We start from the raw sequence: 19941 nt of genomic DNA, 5'->3' as shown, positions 1-19941 counted from the left end.
CTTGTTCGGCCACTGAAAGAAAGGTTCATACTTCACCTTCTCCAGGATTTTGTGAAGCGGTTCTCGGAATACAGCATGAACTGCCTGAGCCCCAGTAAATCCGGGCTGCTCTATATAGTCTCTTCTCGGTCTGTTACTGTTGTTAAATCATTCCGACCTGAAGTCCCTCCTCTTCTGAAGGACGACCTTCGCTTTACCCTTCCCCATCTGCTGGTCCTCCTCGACCCTTTTGTACTTGTCAATTCGGTCCATGAGTTGGCGCACGCTGGTGACTGGCTTTCCAGTGAGGGACTTTCTTAAGCCATGTTCTGTCGGCAAGCCCCTTTTGAACGTACTGATGGCGACGTCATCATAATTCCCTTCTATCTCGTTATACATTTCCCAGTATCTATCCGAGTAGGCCTTCAGCGTCTCTCCTTCCCGCATGGACAAGGATAGGAGGGAATCGAGGGGCCGAGGGACTCTAGTGCTGGTGATGAAACAGGAACCAAAGGCCTGCGTCAGCTGTTTAAAGGAATCTATGGAATTCGGCTGGAGGGCATCGAACTATCTCATCGCCATGGATCCCAAGCTAGATGGGAATATCTTACACATTAACGCCTCATCCTTGGAGTGGACGACCATCCTCTGATTGAATTGGCTTACATGCTCCACTGGGTCGGTCCGACCATTGTATATGGCAAACGTTGGTTGATGGAACCGCCGAGGAAGCACTGCCCTCTCTATTCTACGCGTGAACGGCAACTGGGAGATGCGATCCAGGGCCTTGCTCATGGCATCGTTGGCCAGGCCTTGGTAAGATGGGCTTTTGTGGCTGCGTTTGCGAGGCCTCTCTTCCTCGTAGGAAAAGGTCTCGCTCGGAGGGGTTCTTGATCTTCGCCGGTATTCGTTATCCTCGTCACTGCTAGTGCCCGAGCCAGGTGAAGGACGTTTCTGCTGTGCTCGGCGCAGCTTTTTCTTCAAATCATCAATCTCTTGTTGTAAAGCCTTTCGATCGTTTTGCTTATGGGATGCATGATCCTTCCCTTTTGAGCGGTTTTTACTCGTGTGAGAGGTGTTTACGCTGCCCTCTCGCTGATTATCTTGGTCTTTCCCTCGTTCAATATTTAAAAAATTGTCCTGCCGTTGAGAATCTGCACGTCCGGTTTGGCGCGGGCCTGATCCTTCCATTTCTTACTGTTTCACTTGTCAAGACACAAATTCTCCCCACAGACGGCGCCAATTGTAAGGGCGATTTTTGGGGCCCAGGCCCAGCAAGCAGGCGATTCTGGCCCAGAAGACCCTCAACAATGAATTTGTAGAGAGTGGGTCACAGAACTAGGTCTTGACAGAGTAACGTAATTATTTAGTAAGCCATGCAACAATTGGACGTGAAGATGTATCATTAAGTTTCATGGGATAACAATCCGTGGGGCTATATGAATGCTTCTTGTGCTCCGTTTCCAGAATTCCTTTCTCTCTTTCTCTCTTCCTTTCTTTTTTCTCTCAATCTTCCGATCCCTTAGTCATGGGGATTTTCTTCTCTTATATAGCATCCTTCAATTGATAATGGCCCTACACTTGTTAACCATTCGGGCCTTTACTTGAGTGCCTGTCCCATAGGACATCCTCCTTCCTTTCTGTGAGTTGCACTGGCCAAGATAATACTGTTCTCCTGTCCTCTCTACATTAATGCGGCAGCTGTAGTTGCCCCCTGAACGTCTAGCATTTCCCTTTGATTTGGGACGATTTCTCACCATGTAAAGGGTGTGAGTTGGACTCCCATTTGGTGCGTCCGAGGAGACACTCCTCCTCGGACGCTCCTTAAACAAGCCCGGCCCAACAGGATTGGGTTGGGAGTCCTCTGGCCGTGTCTTCACTTCCTGTTATGGCTGGGCTCCGCATGGGTACCAAGGCCCACTGTTGACTGATGAATTTTACCCCCACAGACACGATAAAGATTCACAATAATTTCAAATTAACATTCCACCTCATGCGTGGATCTACCACAATTTTCAATTTAATTTTTTTTTTTTTTTTAAGTTCAAGTTTGAATTGGTAAACTAATTTGGGAATGTTGTAATTATTTGTGAATTTTTGTTGTATATTTAAAAAGACTCGTATCATTTAATTGAAAACTTTTTATTAGATGCATTTTTCAATAATTCTATCATTAGATTACATAATTTCCTTATATCTTACATTTTTGTAAAATATCAAAATAATTAAAGATAAAAAACTATCTCATGAATGATCATTCATTCTACAATACACAAATTTTCTTTTAGGTACATATCATACCTACCTAATCTCTTCAGACAGATATTATAATAAAATATATATTAAATAAGGCAATAACATGTGTTAACAATTAAAATTGGGTAGGATATATATGAAAAAAAGAAAAAGAAAAGATAAGAAAAGAAAAGGACGAGGTCCGTATAGTACATTAAAAAAAAGTGTGTACTGTAGAATTTTCATCTCATCTATAAAAGGTTTCGAGTTAAGCACAAAAACATAAATTTATGGATTCGGTTATAAATAATATCCGATTTGTTAGGATTTTAGTTGGTTGAATCCAATACGTAGAATCTTGCTCAAGCAAGAGCTCTGTAACAACGAGCAGTAATAAACATAAGTGCTGCCTATGGGCTGCTCAAGCAATTGATGAGGCCTGCTAAAGCATGCTTGAGCAAGCCCTTCAGAATTTCAATTCCACGTAAAGTTTCTGAGGAAGCCATGGGAAGTTTAATTTCTTATAACGCATTCCACTCCACGAAAATCAAAATTTTGTCTCAAAATCTCCCCCTTTTTATTTTTTATTTTTATAATAATAATAATAATAATAATAGACATAACTCCTAACATGTACATCATACACCAAAAAAAGTTCATTTTCTTAGGAAACAAGGGGATGCAAGATTTTCTACCCTCTCATACATTGAATTCCATGGCTTTATATGCAATAATAGACGAAGAACGAATTTGTTTTTAATAAAAAAAATATTTTTCAGCAACTCAATTTACATCTCTCATTCTCTAAGAGTACAACTAATTTCAAAATTAACAAAATTACAATAACCTTTCATGAGGTTTTGAAAAATCAATAAAACATCATTTCATAAACAGACTATTCTTTGAGATTTTGATATATGTGACAGTTACATCTTGACATTTAAAAAAAAAAAAAAAAAAAATCTTTTTGAAGACAAAAGATACATTTCAACTGGACCATTGGGTGAGAAGTAAAAGCTATGCAATATTTAATTATTGTTGAAGCAGGCATATTCTTTTGGTAGAAGATTTTTATGCATGATGCTCTTGTTTGCTGCAACTGTTGAATCATCTCAAACGCATAATGTAATTGTTCGATATAAGAACTCCAACCTGTAACAAAAACCCAAAAAAAATAAATGTGAGGTATTTAGCCTAGCAATCATGTAATTGGATTACAAAAAGCAATATTAAAAACTCACCAAACTTGAAACCTCCAGGGCTATATTCATGCATTACCCTGTTTAACTTCAGATTAAACATGAAGCTCTATTCTGGTAAATCATTGATCCGATATTGTGATCTGAATGGATGATAAATATAATTTTTGAGAAATATAGATGGAGAGAAGTTAACATGGATGAAAACTGTATGGTACAAAGAAGGTGCTACAAATCTATTTATAATAATAAGAATTGTTTCATGCATGATCAAAGCTTTTGACAGCTATAGCTAGTGTATACTGCACGCCGGCTCTGGCATAAATGGAAATAAAATCAATTGATGGATAATGGCAAATTTGATTTCTTGACATAAGTGTTTCGTGCATTTAAATTCTTTCTAAGTATGATATATTCGTAATTTAATGGTGTATTTTTTTTATTAATTATTTTTAGGTCAATAAAAGGAAAAAAGACTAGTTCTTATTTTGTGACAACTATGATCTTAAATGCAATTTTTATGCCAACAATGTGCATCATAGACAAATTCAATGGTTTATTGCTATTTGAATTCAAAACAGAAAAGGCATTTTATTGTTTTGACATTTTTTACAATTGTTTTATCGTGTTACCAAGCATGACTTCCACGCTTTTTTTTTTCTTTTTTTTTTGGGGTCATACCATATCCTATTTTTTTTTTTTTTTTTAAAATCATTAAATACCATGTGCAAGAGAAGGTGAATTTATGTTATTTATAGAGTAAATGTTCTTTCAATAATTCATCATGTACAACTCATTCTTTTAGACCCTACTAAAATCTTATTAAGGATAGGATTGTGCCAAAATCTTTGAATAAAAGTCAAGAAGCTTATGAGTTGAACCTTGAAACAAGCTAAACACTTTTATGCTGTAATATTCAGGTGTAAATGATGTGATTAGTATATATAGAAGCTAAGTCTTATATTGGTCCAATACTCAATTGGAATCTCTTCAAGGTATTAGCTTAGCTTCCCAACATTTGAAATAGTCTCTTTTTAATTTTTTATTTTGTCAGATGGTGGTCAGGGACAATATCAGTATATCACTCACAATTTTTTTTTTTTTTCAAAAAAATAAAAATGTGTTAAGCTAAAATTGCTGACTTAGCTAGCTCAAATTGCCCAATTAGTGCTGGCCAACTCAATTAATCAACTCAACAAGCCCAATTAGTGCTTTCCAACTCAATTAACCAACTCAACAATAAATTGACCGAACCCAAAAACCCTCTCTTCCTCTACTTTACTTTCTTTTTCTTTTTCTTTTTCTTTTTTTAATCATTGTTGGAAATATATAACTCTAGATTGGGTTTGGTTTATCTTTAGTACTTTTTTTAATTGGACACCTCCTTTTGTTTTAAATAACAATAGCAAATGGTAACGGGTTTTAATCTCCACATTTTATTTATTTTGTGGGTGATGTGGCATTTTCTCATTAAAACAAAATGAGATTTTTTAAAAAAAAAAAAGAAAGAGCAGGAGGTAAGCCAAACCCCCTTAAATCTACTGAGTCTTGAAACATAAATCCCCCTACTAAAGATATCTTTGGCGGTCTTGTTCATGTGCGGTCTTGAAAGAAAACTCTTTGTCTGGGTTGATTTTTTCAAGAACTCTTTTGTAGTTTCTCTTTAACTTGCGGAGCTTATCAGAAAGCTGGTTCTTGTTGAACTCAACCTGAAGTTTGGACCTGATTTGATCGTAAAATTCTTTGGTGACATTGTAATTTGCAGACGTCATAGGTTAAAAATTTCTAAAAAAATAAAATAAAACTTCCACACATATTCTGTTGTATTCTTTTTTTTTTTTTTTTTTTTTTTAGAAACCAAACACCGAATTCCTTTGTTTCAGATAACCTTTTTCTTTTTTTGGTTAAAAGATAACATAGCATGTGCAAGAATGTGAATTTATATTTTTTCTATAATTCAAAAGGTACACCTTCATTCTTTTACGAGATGTGCATCTACAATATTTTTTGATATTTTGGAACTCTATTTATTTTTTAATGAGGATCACTGTTATTATTATTATTTTATTTCACATTACCTTACATTTCTAATATTTTCTTTTTAAGCAGAGGTTGGTTTATGGAGCAAAAGTTGAAGCAGCTATAGCAATTGGGTTTGATGATTTCATTGCAGATGCATTAAGGGGTACTGGATTTTATCAGAAGGCTCACTTGGAGATCAAAAAAGCTGATAGTTCTGGAGCTATTATTGCAGATCAAGTGTTTGAAAAGACAAAAGCAAAGTGATAGGCCAAGAATGTATTGACCTTTTGTGATGAATTAACCAATTAATTAGCCAAGTTAATTAATTAATTCAATTTGTATGTAAAAAGCGTGGTAACACAAACAGATCACCAATTAAATTAAAATACAGTGGAAAATAAATTGACGTAGTAATTTGTTTATGAATGGGGAAAACCTACACGGCAAAAACCCCACCGGGTGATTTTAAGGTCACCACTCTTAAGAATTCACTATTATCATAACAAGCGGTTACAAGTAAAGAAATCCTACCAACCTATAGTTCAACCTTTACCTCAATACCGGCCCAATTGGACTTGTTTTGCAGTGGTAATCTCTCATTTCAATGCACGGCTCCCAATACGTGACTATCCAATTAGATGTACGGATCTCAGTATGTGGCTTACACACCAACTTGAGAAGGATGTTGGTTGCAAAGTTCTTCAGTTCATCACATGATGAAGGTCACGAAACTCTTTGGTTATAAAACTCTACGGTGTACAAACACAGCAGCTTTTTGAAGAGAAAGATGAACTAGGGCATATGTCTCCGGTTCACAATATGCTTGTGAAAAACTTTTGCATTGAGGTGCATCAGCCGTGATGGCCCTTAAAATAATCCTTATATATGTTTAGGGTTGTGAGAAAAGAAAGACCAAACATCTATACAAGGATTGGATGAAAATCAGAACTGAAAATCTGATTTTCTTAAATCTCGATAGATACCCTATCTATTAAGCAGTTGTTGAGCATTGGGCTTAAACAACCTTTTAAACCTCGATAGATACTAGCTGTTGAGCTAGCTGTCGAGTTTTAAAATCCAGTACTTCTTCACTTGATTCTTGGATAGACTTGCATGGTTTTAACACTTGAACTTGAAACCTTATTTCTTGAAACATTAAACACATTCTAGACCTACCTAATAACAAGTAAAGTGCGTTTTGTCAAAAGATTAGCCAATACTATATTGACACATGTTCTTAACATAATTCACATATGTCCTAACACAAAGTTTACCATGTATTGACCTATTTTAGTTTCCTTGACATTCAGAAAAATCACCTACCCAGAGAAAACACTGGGGCAAAGCTATAATAATAATAATAACTAAAAAGCCAATTGTTGGTTCAACTGCACGAGCATTATCAATTGCCACGGGAGTTCTTCACTACTCCAGAGCGAGAAGATTCTGAAATCACAATCTAGTTTACCAAGTAGGGGCATAAAAATCATGTATTATTCTACTATCTTTTGGAAATTTGATTTTCTAATTTATTTTTATGGTTTAATTTTTGGAGAGTGAAGAGTGAATTTGGAGCTATTATTTTATTAAGATAAAGTGTTTGGAATGACCTAACAAAATTCAAACCATCAACATTTAGAACTACATTTCACAATAATTTCATAACAAACCTTATGTGACAAGTTGTTATTGGTTTTAATTTGGACCTATTACTGATATTACTTTTTTATCCATTAATAACAGCTTGTTACTTATAATATGTTGTGAAAATATTATTTCTCAGTAAACATTATTATTTTTCACCAAATTATAAAACCAAATTCTGACTAATTCAATTTTAGTTACTGCTTATATAAATTGCAAAGATGAGAACTAGGTTACTTTTTAAGGTGACGTTGTAACAAGTATGGTGCCCCAAAACTGAAACAATACAAAATTAGTAAGTCAAATGTTTGATTTTGAAGGCAATGCACATGATATGACATGACAAAAGCCTAACACACAGCACAGGTTAATCAAGGCTACGCACATTCGAGAAAAATGCCTAGCTCATAAAAACTGTAATAATATCACTGAAATGGATTACAATATTCTTGTAGGTTTACACCATAAAAGAATCCATTGAGGCCATAGACATATTATGAATTGGTTTTGTTACTCACTAATATTACCTCCTACATTCATAAAAGCTAGTGTCTCTGTAACTAACAGCGAGGGACTTGTAAAAATGGTTCCCATATTTTGCAAATTTCCTTAGTTCTTGTGTTTTGCGGTCATACACTGCCAAGCTTCCATCATTTTTATGTAAAAGAACTAACCCATCCTCTCGAATTTCTAAAAGTCTATCATCAAAAGCAAGCCCAGATCCCTCGACCTTGAATTTCTTAGTCCAAGTCCTTTCAACACCAATTTCACTACTCATCACCCAGATATCAAACCAGTTGATATCTAAATTCCTAGTATCATGATATTCTACAGTCAAGGATACAGAATCATTGATAACAGCAATATCCTCTCCTAATGAAACCAACTGCACATGCTACTGTAGGAAGCGGTGTCTCTAGGAATACCTCATTACTCATGTCAAATGAAACTATGAACCTGCGAGTAGGCCCATGTTCAGGGAACATCCAACCCCTATGTCTAGCTTTCATACAAATCTCTGCAGCCTTCCAATGATGAAATCCATTTAGGCTCCGTTTAGGAGGAGGGAATGGAATGAAAAGAATATTTTTAGAATATTCTTCCCTCTCTCTTGTTTAGGAGTTTTAACGGAGGGAATGAAAAATTTATTTCCTTGTTTGCGAGTTTAGGTGAGAGAGAATGGAATGGTTAAGAGGGAATGCTCATTCCCTCTTAAGCCCTCAAAATCTCAAATTTTTGTTCCCTTCAAATTGGGAGGAATAAGAGGGAATGGATTTAGATTTAATGAAAATTTTATTGAAATTCCTAAATTACCCCTTGAATCTTAGCCCTCTTTATTCTCAACCAACCGGACCAATATTTTTGCTCTCTCTTTGCTGCTCCTTTCTCATGCTGCTGCTAATCCCAACTGTGAGTTTTTCAATTGTTTTGATTTCATCAATTTATTTACTATTAAAAAGTTTTTCAATTGTTTCAATTTTTTTTTTGCTTTCATTGTTTCAAAAAAAAAAAAAAAATTTCCCTTTCATTACCTTGTATTCAGTATGCTGGAACATGGTATGTATTCTGTAAGTTACATGAAACAACCATGTGATATGACTAGATTGTTATCATTTTCGTGAAAGCTTCAAACTGATCTCTAAGCAAATGAGTGGGTGAAACTATATGCCCCTTACAAAAGATTGGGGGGGGGGGGGGGGGGGCTAGAGATTTTACTAAGCTTTGCTTCAAAGCACCCATGATAGCATCCTCATTGGCATCCAGAGACATTATTGGCCTTGCCAAACTTGGGAGGGCTGATTCAATCAGACAAAAGAAAATGCAAATATAGGCTTGGAAGCATATTGCACCCACAGATGATTAACTAAGATCAACTAAGGGAAACAATGCTGGACAAAAACTAAACCCAGGGTGCTACCATAAGCTAAACTAGCCAATACAGGTTAATAAAAATATAACTAAATCAAACAAATGGTCAATAGTTTGTACTTAGTGAATTCTTGTTTGCAATAATAAAAAGGGCATCCCAAAAAATGATGAGAAGTAAGCTATACAAAATTTATTAGTGTGAGAAAGGAGAAAGAAATTCCAGTAAATCTATTTGCGTCCCATTTCTTTGATACCAACTTCTCAATACTAGAGTATGGATGAATTGTTAGGCCAATTTTTCCTATAATATTTACGTCTTTTCTATTGCAGAGCTACAATGCTTGGGACTAGTACTGTGCTTATTTTTATCATGGTAATGCATAACATGAAATTATTGTGGGATAGTGTTACAATTTATCTCTTAAAGACATTAATGTACGTGTACTTTGAGAGATAATGTTATAATTTAACACTTTGAATCCCAAACAAAATTAATGTTTATAGTTTAATAGTTTTAGTTTTAGATAAGTTGTAACACATTCATAATTAGTTAAACTAATAACGTAACTATTTTTTTTAGAACATGTGCCCATAATTTTCTAAGTTGGACTAATAACATAAATATTTTTTTATTTAGATAAATTTGAATGATGAGGTACTTAAGACCATAATTTTTTCGGACTTTATGCAGAAACTAGCCTTGGTTCATGCTGCATGCCGTTATTTGTGTTACATTATCCATCAAAGGCAATGACTAAAAAGAAGACGTGTTCCCCACATTCCTACACAATCAACCATAGAAAGACAAAATGTTTGTGATGAAATAATGTCTCGACTTAGGAATAGTGAAAAATGCTATGATGTAATACGCATGGGTCCAGAAGCTTTTCAAGGTCTATGTGACATTTTGCGGAAAGATGGTGATCTTCAAGTCACACAGCGTGCCATAGTTGAAGAGCAAGTTGGGAAGTTTCTTCACATGCTAGCACATAATCAAACGACTCGTACAATGTCCTTTTTTTGTCGTTCAGGTGAGACCATTATTTGTCATTTTCATAACGTGTTAAGATCAATAATTATGTTAGAAGATCAATTCCTTCGACAGCTTGATGGAACCCAAGTGCCACTTGAAATACTACAAAGTAGTAGGTTCAACCCATATTTTAAGGTAAATATATCATGCATATAATTTATATTTGATAGCAATTTAGTACAAATATATTTTTAAGGTAAATGTTTATGAGAGATAATATTAATCTCAAGATTGTATTGGGGCACTTGATGGAACATATGTTCATGTCAAAGTGTCTAATGAGGATGCACCAAGATATCAGGGTAGAAAGGGTTACACAACACAAAATGTGTTGGCGGCATACTCATTTGATTTAAAATTCACATACGTATTACTAGGTTGGGAAGGAACTGCTTCAGATTCAAGAATAAAAAAGAGTGCTTTAATTAGAAACGATAACTTGAAAACCCCACAAAGTAAATTTAATTCAAATACGTATTAGGGTGTATTCTTTATAATTAAAAAATTTGTAGTATATAATTAATAGTTGTTATTTTTTATTAGGTAAATATTATCTTGTTGATACGGGATACATGAATAGAAGTCGTCTGATTGCACCTTATAGGAGAGTGCGTTATTATTTAAAAGAGTACTTTGTTCATCCCCTTAAAAATGTTAAAAAAAATTTTAATTTGCGACATGCGTCATTGCGCAATGTTATTGAAAAAGTATTTGGTGTACTTAAAAAGAGATTTCCTATCATAGCAAGTAGTATAGAGCCCAATTATTGTGTTGACACACAAAATGAAATCATTTTAGCATGTTGCATGCTTCATAACTATTTAATGAATGTCGATTCTGATGAAAGTCTTATTGCTGAAGTTGATGAAGATGTTTTGCATTCTCATCATAAACATGTGGCCCCTACTCCAAGAGAAGATGATGAGGATGCTAGGCAAGGAGATATTATAAGAGATTATATAGCATCAACCATGTGGCAAAACTATGTCCAAATGTGATAGCTTTTGGGTTTATTGTTGTCATATCATTTAAGACTATGCTATGTTTCAATTACTTAGACCTAAATGTTATGCATTCATGAAAATTCTTCTTCAATGTCTTTCATCATCTTCTCTTGGAGTAGGGGCCACACGTTCATGATGAGAATACAAAACCTCTTCATCAACTTTAGCAATAAGACTTTCATTAGGATCAACACCCATTAAATAACTATGAAGCATGCAACATGCTAAAATGATTTCATTTTGTGTGTCAACATAATAATTAGGCTCTATAGTACTTGCTATGATAGGAAATCTCTTTTTAAATACACCAAATACTCTTTCAATAACAGTACGCAATGACGCATGTCGTAAATTAAACAATTCTTTAGCATTTTCAAGGGGACGAACAACGTACTCTTTTAAATGATAACGCACTCCCCTATAAGGTGCAATCAGACGACTTCTATTCATGTATCCCTGCAACAAGATAATATTTACCTAATAAACAATAACAACTATTGATTATATACTACAAATTTTTTAATTATAAAGAATACACCTTAATACGTATTTGAATTAAATTTACCTTATTGGATTTTCAAGTTATAGTTTCTAGTTAAAGCACTCTTTATTATTCTTGAATCTGAAGCAGTTCCTTCCCAACCTAGTAATATGTATGTGAATTTTAAATCAAATGAGCATGCCGCCAACACATTTTGTGTTGTGTAACCCTTCTTACCCCGATATCTTGATGCATCCTCATTAGACACTTTGACACGAACATGTGTTCCATTAAGTGCCCCAATACAATCCTGAGATTAACATTATCTCTCAAAAACATTTATCTTAAAATATATTTGTACCAAACTACTATCAAATATAAATTATATGCATGATATATTTACCTTAAAATATGGGTTGAACCTACTACTTTGTAGTATTTCAAGTAGCACTTGGGTTCCATCAGGTTGTCGAAGGAATTGATCCTCTAACATAATTATTGATCTTAACATGTTATGAAAATAGTGACTAATGGTCTCATCAGAATGACAAAAAAAAAAAAAGACATTGTACGAGTTGTCTGATTATGTGCTAGCATGTGAAGAAACTTGCCAACTTGCTCTTTAACCGTGGCACGCTGTGTGTCTTGAAGATCACCATCTCTCCGCAAAATGTGACACAAACCTTGAAAAGCTTGTGGAACCATGCATATTACATCATAACATTTTTCACCATTCCTAAGTCAAGACATTATTTCATCATGAACTTTTTGTCTTTCTATGGTTGATTGTGTAGGAATGTGGGGAACACGTCTTCTTTTTAGTCGTTGCCTTTGATGGATAATGTAACACAAATAACGATATGCAGCATGAACTAAGGCTAGTTTCTGCATAAAGTCCGAAAAAATTATGGTCTTAAGTACCTCATTATTCAAATCCATCTAAATAAAAAAATAGTTATGTTATTAGTCCAACTTAGAAAATTATGGACACATGTTCTAAAAAAATAGTTACGTTATTAGTTTAACTAATTATGAATGTGTTACAACTAATCTAAAACGAAAACTATTAAACTATAAACATTAATTTTGTTTGGGATTCAAAGTGTTAAATTATAGCATTATCTCTCAAAGTACATGTACATTAATGTCTTTGAGAGATAAACTGTAACACTATCCCACAATAATTTCATGTTATGCATTACCATGATAAAAATAAGCACAATACTAGTCCCAAGCACTGTAGCCCTGCTGTAGAAAAGACGTAAATATTATAGGAAAAATTGGTCCAACAATTCATCCATACTCTAGTACTGAGAAGTCGGTATCAAAGAAATGGGACGCAAATAGATTTACTGGAATTTCTTTCGCCTTTCTCACACTAATAAATTTTGTATAGCTTACTTCTCATCATTTTTTTGGGATGCCCTTTTTATTGCTAATAAGAATTCACTAAGTACAAACTACTTACCATTTGTTTGATTTAGTTATATTTTTATTGACCTGTATTGGCTGGTTTAGCTTATGGCAGTACCTTGGGTTTAGTTTTTGTCCAGCATTGTTTTCCTTAGCTGATCTTAGTTAATCATCTGTGGGTGCAATCTGCTTCTAAGCCTATATTTGCATTTTCTTTTGTCATATTGAATCAGCCCTCCCAAGTTTGGCAAGGCCAATAATGTCTCTGGATACCAATGAGGATGCTGTTATGGGTTCTTTGAAGTAGAGCTTAGTAAAATCTCTAACCAATGAAAAAAAAAAATAATAAAACAATGGAAACAATGAAAGCAAAACAATTGAAACAATTGAAAAACTTTTTAATAGTAAATAAATCAATGAAATCAAAACAATTGAAAAACTCACAGTTGGGATTAGCAACAGCGTGAGAAACGAGCGGCAAAGAAAGAGCAAAAATATTGGTACGGCTGGTTGAGAATAAAGAGGGCTAAGATTCAAGGGGTAATTTAGGAATTTCAATAAAATTTTTATTAAATCTAAATCTATTCCCTCTTATTCCTCCCAATTTGAGGGGAATAAAAATTTGAGATTTTGAGAGCTTAGGAGGGAACCATTCCATTCTCTCTCACCTAAACTCGCAAACAAGGAAATTGACTTTTTATTTCCTCCATTAAAACTCTCAAACAATAGAGAGAGAAGAATATTCTAAAAATATTCTTTTCATTCCATTCTATTCTCTCCTCCCAAACGGAGCCTAAATCCTCAACATTGTCACCCATCATATATAAACCTTGCAGAAAAAATATTCCATTCTATGGACCATAAATACAGTCTAGGTAGTCAATCTTGTTCGGGAACAACGACAATAAATCTACATCCCTGGAAACCTCTAGGGTATCATTAGATAGCAATGAGACACGCAGGTGTCCCTTGAACCGATATTTAAAGACAACACCGCCTCCCAGATTGTTAGAAGTGGCAAATTTGTGGTGCTTGGTGATAAAATGATGGCTTCTCATAAGAGCATACCAGGATTTATGTACGCAGTTGAATCGCATCAAGGATTTCACTGGCAACCTTGATAGGATTTCCACTACCACATCTTGTGGAAGGTCGTGGTGCAACATTTTCTTGGCCTAGAATAGAATAGAAGAGAAGCTGCATGTGTATTTCAACGAGGATTGTAAGGACTAATAACAAGTCAAGTTTTGTTTCAAATACTTGGATTGGAATGTGAGTGACAATGAAAATATTTAAAAAGTATCTATCTTTCAATAATGCGTGTAATGATGACTTTGTCTTTGATAGTGTAAATTTTCAGATTATTTGAACAAATTATCCTAACACATATATAGCAATTGAAAAGACTCCATATGTTTGTTTAAGCCTTAAAATTAAAAACCCATCTCATATTTGAACCGCAAAAAAAGATCCCATCATTCGCAACCGAACAAATTAAGAGACAAACAATCAAAATTGTAATGGAAAACTTGAAGAAGATAGATGAGGGGAAAAACACTGACCTCGCAGCAACTTCCCGATTGTTGTTCTGCTTACTACTTTGGCAAAAGAGCAATTGGAAAAAAATAAATAAAATCAGTGGGTTTTTCTTTGTCTTTTGTTTTTAATTCCAAGCGATTTTAGGAGAAGGTAATGATGGGGGAGAGAAATAAAGAGATTCTCACACACACAGGGACGAAGGGGAACTTTTTTTTTTTTTTTTTTGGATCAACGAAGGGGAACTTTTGTTTTGCTAGGTATTTCGTTCCGCCGCGATAGATAATGCTAATAGGTTTTTTCATTTATAACCCTTTCTTCTTTGTCATTTATTATTATTATTATTATTATTATTATTATTTTTCTTTAAAAAAAATTAATGAGCTTTCACATTTTTTTTCTTTGAGAAGAATGAACTTTTACCACCGCAAACAATATCTTTGATCATTTTAAGTACCAATTGCAAAATTAAAAAAAAAAAAAAATTATCTAGAAATTTAACCCAAAACAAAAAATTTTACCCATTAAAAAAATTTAAACAAAATAATTTTACCCTTATTCGACAGCAGATGCATGTCAAGTTCTCCTTTTTAATAAGTGATTACATTTTAATGTGCTAATAAATAATGAATTTGTGTCTTTGTCTTTGTTGACAACTTGTTAATACTAAATGGATGTTTATTTAGAAATTTATAATGATTTTTTTTTTTTGTTTATATTTTCACCCCCTTTAAGGTCAACTCTTGACTACATCCCTATGTTTCATCACAATGGAAATTTAGAAGTTATTTTTCTGCAATTAACCGCCCCTCACTTGCTAGTGGTGTAATTATGGGTTGGAAAAAATCACCACCCTCACCTATAAAATAGAAGACTTGATACTACAAGAAGGCCCCTTCAACACAAAGCACAAATCATAATACATATCTAAGCACTAAATCATACATTCAACCACACTTTATAGGGACCAGTAGTGTAGTTTCTTAGATCCTTAGGCATGTAAATAGTTCCTCAATCTTATGCTTGTAAGCTCTTGTCCATGTACTTGTGAATATTGTGAAGTGTGATGTATTTTATACCTATTTGTAGCGAGAAACAAAAGGAATAGCTCTTATTTTGTGACAAGTATGATATTTTCTCCTTCTTCTTCTTCTTAAATGCAATTTTTTTGCCAACAATGTGCATCGTGGATAAATTCAATGTTTTATTGCTATTTGAATTCTTACCAGGAAAAAAAAATTTATTGTGTTACCATTTTTAAAACTATTTGTTTCTAAAAAAAAAAATTATAACTATTTTATGGTATTACCAAGCAGGACTTCCACACTTCCATTAAAAAAAAAAAAAGACTTCCACACATTTTTTGTTATATTAATTTCTTTTAATCATTTGTAAGAAAGTATAAGAGATTTGTAATTCAATCTCCTACACCAAAAATTGATGAGTATTTTGGTTTAATGATAAAAAGTATAATCATTAAAATTGGATAACATAGGTTGAAACTCTATAAATTAAAAAAAAAAAAAAAAAAAAGTGCAAGAAGGTGAATTTATGTTCCTTCTATAATTCATGATGTACATCTCTATTCTTTTACACCCCACTAAAAACTTATTAAGGATAGGATTATTCCCATTTCCCAGATTTCCTACAAGAAGCCAAGAAATTTATGAATTGAAACAACTCACAAACTTTTAAATAATTTGTCCTTCCTTTTTTTAGTTTTTGGATTCGGGTCCATATGGACCACCTACAAACGTGTTAAGCTGCATCTCTCCCATTTAATTTATATTAAGGCAATACAATTTCAATAAAGCTATTGACATAATAAAAATTCACAATAATTTCACAAAATTTTCAAATTAACATACCACCTTAAACATGGATCTACCACAATTTTCAATTTAATTTTTTTAAAGTTCAAGTGTGAATTGGTAAACTAATTTGGGAATGTTGTAATTTTTTGTAAATTTTTGTTGTATCTTTAAAAAGACTCATATCATTTAATTAAAAACTTGTTATTAGATTCATTTTTCAATAATTCTATCATTAGATTACATAATTTCCTTATATCTTACATTTTTGTATAATATCAAGATAATTAAAGATCAAAAACTATCTCATGAATGATCATTCATTCTACAATACACAAATTTTCTTTTAGGTACATATCATACCTACCTAATCTCTACATACATATATTATTATAAAATATATATTAAATAAGGCAATAACATGTGTTAACAATTAAAATTAGGTAGGATATATATGAAAAAAAAAAGAAGAAGAAGAAAAGATAAGAAAGGAAAAGGATGAAGTCCATATAGTACATTAAAAAAAAAAAGTGTGTACTGTAAAATTCTTATCTCATCTATAAAAGGTTTCGAGTTAAGCACAAAAACATATATTTATGGATTCGGTTATAAATAATATCCAATTTGTTACGTTTTTAGTTGGTTGAATCCAATATGTAGAATCTTGCTCGAGCAAGAAATGAATCTGCTCAAGCAAGCTCTGTAACAATGAGCAGTAATAAACATAAGTGCTGCCCATGGGCTGCTCAAGCAATTGAGGCCTGCTTTTGCTTGCTCAAGCAATTGAAATTAAAGCATGCTTGAGCAAGCCATTCAGAATTGGATTTAGATCCTCTAGGAAATCTAGAGGATTTGAATCTATTTGGTAGATTATCTTAGAAAATCTAGAAAATCTGAATTCTTCAAAATTTCAATTCCAAGCAAAGCTTCTTGAGGAAGTTGTCGGAAAGTTAAAGCCCGTTTGGTAATGTTGTACCAATAACGTTATTTAAATATTGTTGAAATATATGTGAGTGAAAAAGTACTGTGAAAATACGTGTTGTGTCGTTTAAACAACGAAAACTGTTGTTTAAATAACACTAACAAACAGCCCCTTAATATCTTAAAATGCATTCTACGCAAATCAAAATTTTGTCTCAAAATCCCCCCCCCTTTTGTTGATAATAATAATAATAATAATAATAATAATAATAATAGACAACTCCTAACATGTACATCATACACCAAAAAAAAGTTCATTTTCTTAGGAAACAAGGGGATGCATTATTTTTTACCCTTTCATACATTAAATATTTTTTTTATTAAAAAAAAAAATTCATTCTTCGTCTATTAAAAAAAGTTCATTTAAAAAATATATTTTTCAGCAACTCAATTTAGATCTCTCATTCTCCAAGAGTACAACTAATTTCAAAATTAACAAAATTACTAACCTTCCATGAGGTTTCGAAAAATCAATAAAACATCATTTCATAAACATACACTCTATTCTCTGAGATTTTGATATATGTGATAGTTACATCTTGACATTTAAAAAAAAAAAAAATCTTTTTGAAAATAAAAGATACATTTCAACTGGACCATTGCATGAGAAGTAAATGCTATGCAAAACTTTATTTGCATGCATGGCTATCTAGTAACGATTTAATTATTTGTGAAGTAGACATATTCCTTTGGTGGAAGATTTCTGTGCATGATGCTCTTGTTTGCTGCAACTGTTGAATCATCCCAAGCGCATTATGTGATGGTTTGATATAAGAACTCCAACCTGTAACAAAAACCCAAAAAATATAAATGTGAGGTTTTTAGCCTAGCATTCATACTAGCAATTGGATTATTACTAAAAGCAATATTAATAACTCACCGAACTTGAAAGCTCCAGGGCTATATTCATGCATTACCCTGTTTAATTTCAAATTAAACATGAAGCTCTATTCTGGTAAATCATTGATCCGATATTGTGATCTGAATGGATGATAAATATAATTTTTGAGAAATCTAGAAGGAGAGAAGCTAACATGGATGAAAACTGTATGGTATAAAGAAGGTGCTACTAATCTATTTATAATAATAAGAATTGTTTCATGATCAAATCTTTTGACAGCTATAGCTAGTGTATACCGCACGCCGGCTCTGGCATAAATGGACATAAAATCAATTGATGGATAATGGCAAATTTGATTTCTTGACATAAATGTTAGGTGCATTTAAATTCTTTCTAAGTATGATATATTCGTAATTTAATGGTGTATTTTTTTATTAATTATTTTTAGGTCAATAAAAGGAAAAAAAGACTGGTTCTTATCTTGTGACAACTATGATCTTAAATACAATTTTTATGCCAACAATGTGCATCATAGACAAATTCAATGGTTTATTGCTATTTGAATTCAAAACAGAAAAGGCATTTTATTGTTTTGACATTTTTTTTTTACAATTATTTAATTGTGTTACCAAGCATGACTTCCACGCTTTTTTTTTTTTTTTTTTTGGGGTCATACCATGTCCTATTTAAAAATAAAAATCATTAAGTATTATGTGCAAGAGAAGGTAAATTTGTGTTATTTATAGAGTAAATGTTCTTTCAATAATTCATCATGTACAACTCATTCTTTTATACCCTACTAAAATCTTATTAAGGGTAGGATTGTGCCAAAATCTTTGAATAGAAGTCAAGAAACTTATGAGTTGAACCTTGAAACAAGCTAAAGACTTTTATGCTGTAATATTCAGGTGTAAATGATGTGATTAGTATAGAAGCTAAGTCTTATATTGGATACTCAACTGGAATCTCTTCAAAGTATTAGCTTAGCTTCCCGACATTTTAAATAGTTTCTCCTTCTTTTTTAATTTTTAATTTTGGCAGATTGGGGTCAGGGACCATATCAGTATATCACTCAATATTTTTTTTCAAAAAAATAAAAAAGTGTTAAGCTAAAATTGCTGACTTAGCTAGCCCAAATTGCCCAATTAGTGCTGGCCAACTCAATTAATCAACTCAAAAAGCCCAATTAGTGCTTTCCAACTCAATTAACCAACTCAGCAATAAATTAACAGAACCCAAAAACCCTCTCTTCCTCTACTTTACTTTCTTTTTCTTTTTCTTTTTCTAGTCATGGTTGGAAATATATAACCCTAAATCTACCCTCAGGTCTTGAACCACGGTCCACAAACCCCCCTACTAAAGATATCTTTGGCTATCTTTAATTTGTAACATCTTCTACAAAACCTCCGAGAGAGACTATGAGACAAGGAGGGCTGGGAGATTGGGATAGTGAGCGTAACATAGAGCTTCAATATTCCGTCCATGAAGTCCAACACCGCCTTCTATGGGTCCCTCTCGCGGGTGCATGGAGTCATTGCGTCGGCAATGCTTCGAGGAGGGGGATCAGTGCTAGTGGCTTCACTCCATGGACCGCATCTAAAACCGTGTGTATGGGATCTCTCTGTTGCGGTAAGGGCAGGAAAAATCTGCGTAAGCTAATGCATGAAAATAAAAACAACCTGCTTCAAATTAGCCTTAAATTGTAACTTGGACACGATCTTTGGATGAATACTTGAATTCAATGAGTCTAGCTAATGCATGAAAACAAAAACAACCTATGCATGGGATGATAATTAATTGGGCAAATTGTATCCAAACAATATTAATATGACCATACTATCAAATTTCAGAAATTATTGTTAAAAAACTATTTTAATAAACCCAGTAAGGATA

The 19941-nt window shown here is 33.2% G+C and overlaps 1 protein-coding gene across 1 annotated transcript; it reads right to left on the bottom strand.

Moving 5' to 3' along the window:
- Positions 1-11072: 11072 nt before the first annotated feature.
- Positions 11073-12171, bottom strand: LOC126719344 (uncharacterized). The gene is made up of 4 exons (XM_050421914.1): positions 12039-12171; positions 11870-11952; positions 11669-11776; positions 11073-11441 (listed from the first exon to the last, which is right to left on the bottom strand). Exons 1-4 carry the CDS (start codon positions 12169-12171, stop codon positions 11073-11075), a joined length of 693 nt encoding a protein of 230 aa, XP_050277871.1.
- Between the last annotated feature and the right edge of the window lie 7770 nt (positions 12172-19941).

Source organism: Quercus robur, chromosome 3 (genome assembly GCF_932294415.1).
Source record: "Quercus robur chromosome 3, dhQueRobu3.1, whole genome shotgun sequence".
NCBI classification, from domain to species: Eukaryota; Viridiplantae; Streptophyta; class Magnoliopsida; order Fagales; family Fagaceae; genus Quercus; species Quercus robur.
The sequence above is the reverse complement of the archived record's forward strand: the minus strand, read 5'-3'. Positions and strand labels throughout refer to the sequence as shown.

Excerpts from the sequence above, each read along its gene's own strand:
- LOC126719344 (XM_050421914.1), bottom strand. The coding sequence starts at position 12,171 with ATGGTTCCACAAGCTTTTCAAGGTTTGTGTCACATTTTGCGGAGAGAT. Across the intron at positions 11,953-12,038 it reads AGCACATAATCAGACAACTC|AGGATCAATTCCTTCGACAA; the intron begins GTACAATGTCTT and ends TAATTATGTTAG. Across the intron at positions 11,777-11,869 it reads GGTTCAACCCATATTTTAAG|GATTGTATTGGGGCACTTAA; the intron begins GTAAATATATCA and ends TGTTAATCTCAG.